The 12,531-nt window shown below is 42.4% G+C and overlaps 1 protein-coding gene across 2 annotated transcripts in view; it reads right to left on the bottom strand.

Annotated features, from left to right (window-relative positions):
* Window positions 1–12,531, bottom strand: part of meis1a (Meis homeobox 1 a) — a 222,024-nt gene that overhangs the window by 99,885 nt on the left and 109,608 nt on the right. For both annotated transcript variants that reach the window (XM_048536129.2, XM_059648314.1), the window contains exon 9: window positions 1–39. This exon is cut by the window's left edge and continues 38 nt beyond it. In XM_048536129.2, the coding sequence (XP_048392086.1) occupies window positions 1–39 (39 nt within the window). The remainder of the gene's footprint in view (window positions 40–12,531) is intronic.

Here is a 12,531-nt window from a genome sequence, read left to right as displayed (position 1 = left end):
AGCCAGTTGTTTCTTCTGCTCTTCTGATGGGTAGGGATGCTGAAAAATGCCAAACCAGAGAGGCACGGTTAGGTTAGAACATTCAGGCAAGAGGACTCATAAGCACTGTGAAAATGCACTAAGTTAGAATATGTTCATTAATTAACGCAAGTAAGCTGAGGTTTGGTAGTCTCCTAAGCATTAGTGGGATCTGAAATCATCTAATTAATGACAGCAAATGGGAAGCCAATTATAAAGTTAACTGAAGTGTAGAAACAGCTACATTAATTAAGATGCCGGCTGTACCTGCTCACTCAAGTTTATTAGAGAACTAGACAGGCAATTTCACAGAAGACTGTAAAAATTAATTAGTATCTGCTTCCCATTTATCCTTCGGGTGTGTGATATTATAAAATTCCAATTTTTGAAAGAAACAATCACCAAGCTTTCCTTGGAATCTCAAGCCCATTAATTTGAGCTTTCTGATCACACCATTTCTAAAATTTTCAAGTAACCATAAATGTGGCCTAATTTCAGACATAAAAGCCAGACCAGATGAACAGAAACTGAATTGGACCTATTAGTCTTGCTATTCAATGACATATCATTGAATTCCCCCCACCATCATCAACAACCTGGGGTTACCAACTGGACCAGCCACTTAAGTACTGGGGTGACAAGACAATAGACAACAGACTACGCCAGAGGTTGGGAATCCTGTAATAGTAACACATCTCCTGACTTTCTAAAACTTGTCCACTGTCCACAAGGCAAAGCTAGTGTAATGGACTATTCCCCACTTGCCTGGATGGGTACAGCTCCAACAATATTAAAAAGCTTGGCACCGTCCACGACAAAGGGGCCCACATGCTCGTCGTACTTTCTACCAAGTTAAATGCAGACTCCCTCTCCTTCCAGCACACAGTAGCTACAGTGTGTACAATTTGACAAAGTGTACTTCTGCCACTCTTCAAAGCTCCTTCCAAACCCACACCAGCACCACAGACAGAAGTGCAGTAGATACATGGGAACACCACCCCCTGCAAGTTCCTGTCCAAGCCACACTGATCCTGACTTGGAAATATATCGCTGCTCCTTTAGTGTTGATGGATCAAAGTCCCTAACTACACTCAGGATCAACATGGATTGCAATGATTTAAGAAGACAGCTCACTACCACTCTCTCCAGGGCAACTGCAATCATTTCTTTAGCACATTTCTTTACAAATAATAATGATGGTCCATCCTTATTTTTAAAATATTTTACCTGTCTTCTACTGAGAAGGTTGATGACAAAGGATATGTTTTGTGCCACTGAGGAAGACCCTTCTGAGGAAGGGTCACTGGACCCGAAACGTTAACTCTGCTTTTTGCTTCACAGATGCTGCCAGATCTGCTGAGCTTTTCCAGCAATTTCTGTTTTGTTTCCTGATTTACAGCATCTAGGTTAGATTCCCTACAGTGTGGAAACAGGCCCTTCGGCCCAACAAGTCCACACCGCCCCTTGAAGCATCCCACCCCGACCCATTCCCCTATAACCCACACACCCCTGAACATTACAGGCAATTTAGCATGACCGATCCACCTAGCCTGCACACCTTTGGCCTGTGGGAGGAAACCGGAGCACCTGGAGGAAACTCACGCAGACACGGGGAGAATGTGCAAACTTGACACAGACAGCCACCTGAGGCTGGAATCGAACCTGAGTCCCTGGCGCTGTGAGGCTGCAGTGCTCACCACTGAGCCACCGTGTCGCTCCAGTTCTTTCATTTTTTCATTTGTTTTGTGCTTGCCATTTCCTCATTTCCTGCTTTAATACCTCTGTCCCTAAGGATGAGGTGTTGTTAATTCTTTCCTTTTTATGTAAATTTGGAAGCTTTTATAGTCTATTTCTTTCAAAATCCATTGACTGTAATATTTTCTGTTCTCTTCCCCCATCAATTTCTCACGAGGCCATTCCTAGATACTAAACTTTCATGATTGTCTGGCCTGTAACCACTGTCAAATATATCTTCCCCTCTCTTCCCTCCCCTGCCTGCTGGTCTACAACAGCCTCTTTACTGATTAGATCCTTAATGTCCTGGTTACATTCCATTCGGGAGGCAATGGCTTTGTGGTATTATCGCTGGATTGTTAATGCAGAGACCCTGATAATGTTCTGGGGACTGGGTTTGAATCCTGCCAGGGCAGATGGTGGAATGTGAATTCAATAAAATATCTAGAATTAAGAGTCTAATGATGACCATGAATCCATTATCGGTTGTCAGGAAAAACCCATCTGGTTCACTGATGTCCTTTAGGGAAGGAAACTGCCATCCTTATCTGGTCTGGCCTACGTGTGACTCCAGACCCACAGCAATGTGATTGACTCTTAACTGCCCTCTGGGCGATTAGGGATGGGCACTAAATGCTGCCTGGTCAATGCCACCCTCATCCCGTGAAAGAATAAAGGGAAAAAATAATTGTTCCAACAAGTCCTCTATATTATGGACTGGAGTTTATGAGGCCCAACCCCCACAGGGGCATTTTTTGTGTAGGGAGGGGCATGTAAAATATGTCAGGTGGGCAGGTAAGGTGTGCACCATGGCAACCACTCCTGGGTTTACTGAAGTGACAAGTAAGGGCCTAATGCTGGCTGCGCCACCATGATCCGTTGGGCTGTGCAACATAAGTGCAAGTGGAGAGGTTATTTTTCACGATCTGAGGCAAAAATGCATGGGGGGGGGTCACACTGTGGGCATCAAGGACATCCCACCCTCAGATCTGATCAGTCCCCTTTGTCCTTCCTTGCCTGGGCTCCAAACCCCATCTCCCTTGCCCCAATCCCCAGTCTGCTCCCACTCTCCCTGCCCAAATTGGTCCATCTTACCCAGCTGTTAGAGTCACAGGGATGTACAGCACAGAAACAGACCCTTCGGTCCATGCTGAATCTGCTCCAAAATGTTAACTCCTTTATTTTATTGCAAATGCTTCACACATTCCCCAGAGGTGGTGCTTTCTTCTTCAGGGTGTACCCATCATCAATTACACCAGGGTCTCCAAACCATTTCTTAAACCGTGATTTTATTCCAGGATTGTATGGGGAGATCAATCTTGGTCTACCCCAGCCAGAACGGAACCAAACTCCACACTGTCAGGAGTATCCTGAGCCATCACTGGACGTCTAGCCAACTGAGCTAGGACTGAGTTGAGGAGGAACTTCTTTGCCCAAAGGGTTGTGAATTTGTGGAATTCCCTGACTAGAGAAGCAATTGAGGCTACTTTGTCGAATGTTTTTAAGGCAATGATATATAAATCTTTGGCCTGTAAGGGAATTGGGTGCAATGGAGAGCAGCTGGGTCAGTGGAGCTGAGTTCACAAACAGATCAGCCATGATCATATTGAATGGCCAAGCAGGCTCGAGGAGTCAGATGGCCTAATGCTGCTGCTAGTTCTTATGTTCTAACTGGCTTCCTTTGCTGGCATCAGCTTGAACAATTTCGATTTTAGCTGTACATCCTTTAAAGCTGAAGGCAACGTGCCAGTGGAGAAAAGGAATAACATAATGTGCATTCAAAATCATCTATCTTTTCACCACTGTTAGCCCAGATTGTACTGAAATTTGTAACTCATTAAAGGGCTTCAATAAAGTGGATAGGAGGAGATTCATGAGGAGGCATGAGAACTAGCATGAACCCATTAAGGTTGAATGGCCTAATTCTGAGCTTTAAGTTGAGTAATTCCTCATAATTAACACCACAAAAGCATTTTATCTGATCAATTATCTCATTGCTTTATAAGGGACCTTGCTCTGCACAAATTGGCTGGCTGAAGTGAAATAATTATTACATTTTGGAAGTAGTTCAGCGACTGTGAAGCACTTTAGCAAGTCCTGGGAATGTGAGAGGTGCTATACAAATGTCAGCTTTCTTTGAGCACCAACAGAAATTGCTGGAGAAGTTCAGCAGGTCTGGCAGCATCTGCGGAGAGAAATCAAAGTTAACATTTCAGGTCGAGTGTCCCTTCCTTAGAACCAGGCTTTTCTTAACTTACCTTATAAAACATCCAAATGCAGACTGGTATAATACACTGAAAAAACTCGGCAATCTATGCACGATCTAACACCAACTGCCTCAAAAGCAAGGAGACAACAGTGCAATCCAGAGGACCAAGCCAATGCCTTGCATACATGCATTCGAGTCCCAACACGGTAGTTGATGGGACTTAAATTCAATTAATGAAATTGAATCACAAAACTGACTGACAGAATGTACACAACAGATGCAATGTACATGCTTACTCCCACAAAGGAGCAAACAATGTGAGGGGGGGACGGTGATGCAGTAGGCGAAAAGGAATACAATATTGCACAGCTAAGCGTGTTTGCGAAGGTAGACACACAAACAGTGAAACTTCACAATGTGGTAAAGCTCTATCTGGTTCAGTAACTTCCTCTAGGGAAGGAAATCTGCCATCCTGACTTTGTCTGTGCTGCATGTGAATCCAGATCCACAGCAATATGGTTGGCCCTTAAACTGCCCTCTGAACTGGCCTTGCAATCCACTCACTTTAAGATACTCAGTTCAAGGGGCAATTAGGGATAGACAACAAATGGCAGCCTTATAATGACACCCACATCCCATGAATGAATAAAAAAGAACCTTTTGAGACATCACGGTTCCTGAAAGAAATTCTTTTATCACCTCCTCATAACCATCGACATCACATAATAATTATTAACCAATGCACCCTTCATTATTACTAGGCTTTGAAATGCAGGATTATGAAGAAAATCTAGAGTATTTTCAATCCCTTTCTAGTTTTGTCAACAAACAGTCAGATACAACAATTAATTCCTGCACTGTTTCTTCACATTTCCATTACCTCATATCGTACAGAGTGCTGAATTCTGTTAAGTTTCCTGTTCCTTGCAAAAATAACATTGTGTTTATTGGGACTCTTATCAGGGTCTTTCCCAAGAATGCTGAAATAGAGTATCTTATATATCCCACAGATTTCCTTCATAATCATTCAGAATTATAAATAAGCTCGACTTATAGGGCAATCTTTTCTGACTTGCAAGAAAATCTTTTGCTTATGTTTTCGACAATTGTGTGTAAAGAATTCCAGAACAACACAGTAAAGCCATTTATAGTGCCAACTGGCAAACTGAGTTTTCATTCAATGGCTAAGCAGTCACCCCTTGCTGCTTTAGCAGAACCTGCCCTGTGGTCTGACACTGTAAAACCTTTTACACTGCAAACATTATCACCATAACGGCAGTATTAAAATTAAACTTTGTGTAATGCCCAGCTTGAATTAATTCCTATACAGCACCAGGTATTCAGCTTTAGGCCACTAATATGTATTCATCTGTTCACAGAAGGTGATTCGGAGGTAGCTACAGCTTCTTGACAAGGCGCTGCATTCAAAATACAGTGTGTGACCCAAGCTGCTGCCTTTAAACTTCCAAAGATGTGACAATATTTTGGAATATGCATTTAGGCCCCGAGGACATCCCAGTGACTTGTAGGAAAATGATCAAATTTGTTGCATTTTGATAAAAACTTCCAAAAATAAGGAGATAAGCTGTGAATCTAGATGTAGACATGATCCACACCATTTCAACAAAACATTGAATATTATGGACCAATCATAAATAACTTGCTGCCTAAAATCTCCTTTCCAGGGAGATAATTAATTTGTTTCAAGCCAAAATTGGCACCCTTCTACCTCCGAAATAGAACATAGAACAGTACAGCACAGAACAGGCCCTTCAGCCCACAATGTTGTGCCGACCATTGATCCTCATGTATGCACCCTCAAATTTCTGTGACCATATGCATGTCCAGCAGTCTCTTAAATGACCCCAATGGCCTTGCTTCCACAACTGCTGCTGGTAACGCATTCCATGCTCTCACAACTCTCTGTGTAAAGAACCGGCCTCTGACATCCCCTCTATACTTTCCACCAACCAGCTTAAAACTATGACCCCTCGTGCTAGCCATTTCTACCCTGGGAAATAGTCTCTGGCTATCAACTCTATCTATGCCTCTCATTATCTTGTATACCTCAATGAGGTCCCCTCTCCTCCTCAACAAATAGATAAATGCTCTTTGTTTATTATTTAATAATTGTTCTCAAATCTGTTACTATTCATGTGCTTTTGTTTTTTGGGTAATTACTATGAACTGAGTCTAATTTGATGTGCTAAACGTTAATTGATACACTGCCTCCAGCTATTGACTTTCTGTCTCTGGTCTGAAATGCAAAGTATTTGGCGGTTCTTTTTGAAAGGGCAGCATTGGTCGATGCTTGGAATTAAATTTAATGACAAAATAACATGCCCACGCTAAAAATAACAGCAAAACTGCGGGGAGACTTGAATATGTGGGACTTCAGACTCCTGAGATCAGCTGATTCGTTCTTTAATGCAGTGCCTGTTGCTTGCCGAGGATGACTTGTGGATTTAGAAAGTCATAATAATTGCTCTAATCTCATGAAAAGCGTGACTTCATGCAGTTAGTCCCCAACCCTCAAAGCAAAATATCAAGGACAAAAGGACTACACCATTTTTGGGGGAAAAACAATGGATGTGATTCTAAAAGGTCTTTTAAAGTGAATCATATCAGACAAACTAGAAGAAGTGAATGACTTACTGTCCTTGATAGGAACCCATGACTTCACAATGAACTGCCTTGCTACAGGCAGACTACTAAACAAACATTCCATTTAACTTTAGCTTCTCATCACAAGCAGAGAGAATGGTGTACCCTAGACCTTGTCCGACATCACATCATCATCCAGAGATAAGCAAAATTACAGCTTTCAAAGCTGCCAACATTTTTTTTACACAACAGAGAATTCATTCTTAAACATCGAAGGTATCTGTCTCTTTAGATTCCTGCTTTCAAGAACCAGCAAAGTAACTGACTTTTGTCCTGAATGTTTCATCTCTCCTCACCCCTTACTTACACCAGCTCCTCTCACAGTCCCCAGTATGGAACCATTACTCCCAAAGTATTTAGCAAAAATATTTATAGTCAAATATACTTCAATCACCTGAGACATCTCGCTCCATCCAAGCAAATTTACATTCTACGATGTATAATGATCAGGGCCTCTAATTTGTCATGTAGAAACCACCATCTCTTAAAAGCTTAATTATTTGCAAACAATCAATTTGAATGGGAATTTGAGAATGGATATGTCATAGATCCACTGGGAAAGTGGTAATGCATTAGGAATGCAAACAAAATTAACTTTGGATCTTACAATACAAATTAACAAGGAGACCAATGTGCAAACGGTGTGGTAATGCTGTCGCTCTGTTGGAATTGCTCTCGATTGGGGCTGCTTTAACATCTCAAGGTCCGAGTGAAGAGCCATCCAGCAGCAATAACAAAGTCTGACTGCCCCCTTTTCAGAATCAATCTGCCCAGTATACGTGTGCCCAGAGTAAAGTGACTGAATAGTTTGTCCTTGCTAACCATGAGGAGTTGCTCATTCACAAAAATGCAGAAAGGCACTAATTTAGCAAATCGCATTGAGTAAATGTTCATGAGGAACATAGGTACAAGGAGCTGGCCATTCAGCTCATCAAGCCTGTCCTACCTTTCAATGAGCTCTGGCTAACCTGTGACCTAATTCCATTGACCTGCCTTTGGCCCATACTCCTTAACACCTTTGCTTCACAAAAATCAAATTTATTGGTGGAAAGTGTCAGTGGGCTTCAGCAAAATGCACATATGCAGCAGCGATGGCGCCAATGAGAAATGATTTCTGTTGGGTGTCATTGTCAACATTACAGACCCTATAACAAAGGGATTGCTTAGAACAACTGGGCATCAAGTTAACAACAACTTGCATTCAGGAAGCAGCTTTAATGGAGGAGAATGTCCCTGAGATACATCACAAGAATGATCACCAAACAAAATATGGCACTGAATCGCATCACGAGATAGAACAGATGATGGAAAGCATGGTCAAAGAGGTAGGTTTGAGGGAGTGCAAGAGGGAGGTAGAGAGTTACAGGGGTGGGGGAGCAGCTGAAGGCATGACAATGGTGGAATTTCCAGTGCAGCACTGAAGGGGTCAGTGATCCTGTTTCTCAGACGTGACATTCAACGAAGTCCCTATCTTCCCTCTCAAGTGCATTTTAAAAGTGCCATGGATCCTGTTTTGAAGAAGTGCTGTGGACTTATCCCCAGTGCCCTGGTCAATATTTATCCCTCAATCAATATCACAGAAAAACAGTTAAAACTAGGTTATTTTCATATTGTGTTTGTGGGAACTTGCTGTGTGTAAATTGGCTACAAATTGGCTACATTCCCACATTACAGCAGTCATTTCACTTCAAAAGTATTTAATTGGCTGTAATACACATTGAGACTTCTCAAAGCCATGGAAGATGCTGCATAAATGCAAATCCTTCTGTCCATAAAAACTGGGAATGTGTAAGAGGCCAGAATTCAAAGAGGTCAGAGAGTTGTAGGGATGGAACAGCTCACTGAGAAGGGTGAGGCCATGGAGAGAAAGTTTTACATCGAGGTTTTGTTGGGATAAGATCCAACAAAGATCAGACAGCTCACTACTTGATGAGCGAACAAGACTCAGTGCAAGTCAGGAATGTTATTCCGTCTGAACTATGGTTTGTGTCTGACCAAGACATCACTAGAACTGAGTCCACGGAAAGGTTAGCCTTGATCTAACTGTATGGTGGAGAAGGCCTGACAGACCAGATGGCCCACCACTGCTCATATTTCTTATATTCTTATGAATAATGGAGTCCAGAGGTGGTAGGAACAAGATTAAAGTGTTACATTTGAACATTATAATAGTGCAATGTTGCATTTTAAAGTTGCTAAGACAGTTTGTTGCAACACTTGGAAATATTAAAACAGTAAAAGCATATTTTTATTGAACGATAAAACATTGGAACCAGTAAATAGCAGGCTTATAGGACAGATATCTGGAATGAATGTGCTGTCTTATGAGGGTTAAGGTTGGACAGGCAAGGCTTATGTTAACTGGAGCTTAAGAGCAAGGTGCAACTTTATTGAAACATATAAAGTTCTGAGATGCTTTTGACAGAGTGGATGTGGAGAGGATGTTTCCCCCATTCTAGGGGTCAGTCTTTAAAAATGAGAGGTAATCTATTTAAAACAGTGGTGGAATTTACTTCTCTTGGAGGGTCCAGAGTCTTCAAACTCCCTTCCTCAAACATTAGAGGAAGCAGAGTCCTTGAATCTTTTTAAGACAGAGATAGATAACGTTCTCGTGAACTAAAGAGGATGAAAGTTTTTGGGGGATAGGCAGGGATGTGGATTTGAGATCAGCCATGATATTACTTAATGATGCATCAGACCCGGGGTGGGGGGAAACTGAATGGCCTACTCCTGCTCCATGTTCACATACTTGAATCTTTTGATCATGAAAAGGCATTAAACGATTAAATGCTTGCTGCTGTAGGAACTAGGACATTTTATGTGCATAAAAGCAGACTGTCACCGTTCCCGAGACTTGCTCCATTCAGAGTGGTGTGCCTATTAGGAAGGTCGATTTATATATTGCTTTAGTGGCAGGTCATTTATGTGCAGGACAACAGCAACTTCACAACATTATGGCACAACTTCTGAGACTTTGCTTCACATCTTATTGCATGTGCAGCTAGCGCTTTTGCAAAGAGGGCTGGCAACATAACAGCGCCAATAAAGAAATGATTACCAGGCCATGAAGTTGCTGCACAGCCTCACATATCCATCACTGAGATACACCAAAAGCTCCAAGTATATTAAGAGGTATGTTGGATGGTGTTTGACATTTTGGACAATAATCTTTTGTTTTTTGAATGTTAGAGCTGGATGTGAGATTACTACTTGGTAAGAGTGGTATCAGGCACCTTTCCATCAAGTTTTGGAAATGGTTCTCACTGCCCCTTTAATCTAATTATCATTGTCCAGCACAATGCAAGCAAGCAAGCTGTGAACAGGGATGAACCACAGCATCTGCGATAACAACACTGAAATGTTAATGATGAGATATTAAAAGATACATACAAGCTCATGGTACAGTCTAGCTACACAGCAGGCAGACGCAGAAGATCAAACAAGGCTTGTACCCTACAGTCACCAACACAAGCTGAAAGGTCAGAGGTGAACATTTGGGTGTTGTTTAGAAGAGGTCAAGGATTTGTCTATCTTCCTGCTGGATTGGCTCTCATGTCCAGATTGTGCTTTCAGACCAATACTGAGCTAAACTGGTCTATAATGAGGCACATGAGAGTGGCTGAACCTCCAAATCCCATGTCTCTGACAGGAAGGCGACTTTCAACATGTCACATTCAACTACTACTAATTGGCTGAGACGGGCAATTCTGTCAAGTCAGAAGTTGACCTGAGTATCTCGCTTTTGGGATATGAGAACACCGACAGTGGACCTCACTCATGGTGTTCTTTATATCTTGTTACATAACATGGGAAATGGGATTAAGATGGGACAGTTTGTATGGAAGCAAGCATCTAAAACATTACCAGACTGCATTGTCAATATACACAGCGTGGCACGGTGGCTCAGTGGTCAGCACTGCTATCTCACAGCACCAAGGACCCGGGTTCAATTCCACTCTCCGGCGACCATCTGTGTGGAGTTTGCACATTCTCCTCGTGTCTGCGTGGGTTTCCTCCAGGTGCTCCGGTTTCCTCCCACAGTCCAAAGATGTGCAGGTTATGTGGACTGGCCATGCTAAATTGCCTGTAGTGTTCAAGGGTCTGTAGATTAGGTGTGTTATAGGGGGATGGGTCTGGGTGGGATGCTCCAAGGGTCGGTGTGGACTTGTTGGGCCAAAGGGTCTGCTTCTTCACTGTAGGGATTCTTTGACACGCCATTCAAGAACTCTCATATATAAAAATAGAAAGTGCTGGAGACACTCAGCAGGTCTGAGGTCCGAGTCCAATCTGAACTGTTCTGAAGAAGAGTCACACAGGACCTGAAACGTTAACTGTTTCTCTTTACGCAGACTCTGCCAGACCTGCTGAGCATCTCCAACATTCTCTGCTCTTACTTCACATTTCCAGCACGTTGCTTTTATTGGAAGGAGTGGTTTTCATCAAGTTTTTTTCTTTAGCTCATTTGTGGGATGCAAGCATTGCTGAAAAAGATGACGTTTGTTGCCCACCCCTAACTGTCTTTGTGAGTAGTCAGGATCCAACATTGCTATGGGTCTGGAGTCATGTGTAGGCCAGACAAGGTAAGGACAGCAGATTTCCTTCCCAAAAACTAAACTAGATGGGCTTCTGTGACAATCAAAAATAGGCTTATGCTCAGCATCACTGAGACAAACTCTCAACTTGAGATCATTGTTTCATTGAAATTCCACCACTTGTCCTGAGCATTAGCTCTAGTTTACTCATCCAATGGCATTACCACCCAGCCATGCAACTCCCAGTATCTAACAGGGTCGTCCACATTACTTCCACGTCAGTTGGAGTGTCTGTATATGAAAAAAAATGTTTGGAGAGGACAAAGTTGCGGAATTTTCTGTTAACCTGAAGCGTGGCGGAATCCAAAAACTGCAGGAGCTATATCCCACTGTAACCCCGCGCCCCCCCCCCCAAAACATAATTAAGCTGTTCGTTTTTAATTACTCAAAAGCTTGACAGCAATTCAGTTTATTAGCGGAAGAGCTTCGAATATTATTTGACCTATGTTTGACCTGCAGCTGGAGTTGGCCATCACTTAGCTGAGTGGAGCCTTACCAAGTGGGATATTTCTTTAATTGCCTGGACAAACTCACCCTCTTCAGACTGAAACTCAAACGCCAGTTGGAAAAAACAACAAAACATGCATGAGCTCTAGTAATAGCTTCACAGGAGAGCCATAAAATAGAGAACGGGGGCACTAATTTAAACATGGTCAGTCCTCATCGGAGGACCAATTTGAATGTGTTATTTTAATCCTTACTTATAACAAAACTATATTTCTCTCTTTGTAGTTTATATGCAATAGATCAACAGAGTAATTTCAAGCTGTCAGGGAAATGAGGGCCAACCTCACAAACCAGGTCCCACTTGAGACTGCACGTTATTTTAACTTAATCAGAGTCTCCTTATAAATCACAGGAGGTGGGGAGATCAACTCGGTAAGGTCCAAGTTAGCAGAGACAAGAATAAAGCAGCGAAATTCATTGCTCCTTAAAGTTAGCAAGGAAGAGAATAATGAGGAGAAATGTGCTGCTTGTTGAAGTTCGCAAGGAAGAGAATAATGTAGAGTAATATGTTGCTTCTTGAAGTTATGATGTGGAGGTGTCGGATTTGGACAGGGGTGGACAATGTCAGAAGTCAGACAACACCAGGTTATAGTCCAACAGGTTTATTTGTAATCACCAACTATCCGTGCGCTGCTCCTGCATCACCTGACAAAGGAGCAGTGCTCAAAAAGCTTGTGGTTTTAATTAAATCTATCGGACTATAACCTGGTGTTCACTGACTTCAAAACAACACGACCAGGATGCCGATCAAGGAGGAAATTACTTCAGACGCTGGAATCTGTACCAAAAGCAAAAATGTTGGAGATC

The sequence above is a fragment of the Stegostoma tigrinum genome, chromosome 9 (assembly GCF_030684315.1).
Source record: "Stegostoma tigrinum isolate sSteTig4 chromosome 9, sSteTig4.hap1, whole genome shotgun sequence".
Classification (NCBI taxonomy): domain Eukaryota; kingdom Metazoa; phylum Chordata; class Chondrichthyes; order Orectolobiformes; family Stegostomatidae; genus Stegostoma; species Stegostoma tigrinum.
This window is presented reverse-complemented; position numbering and strand designations above follow the sequence as displayed.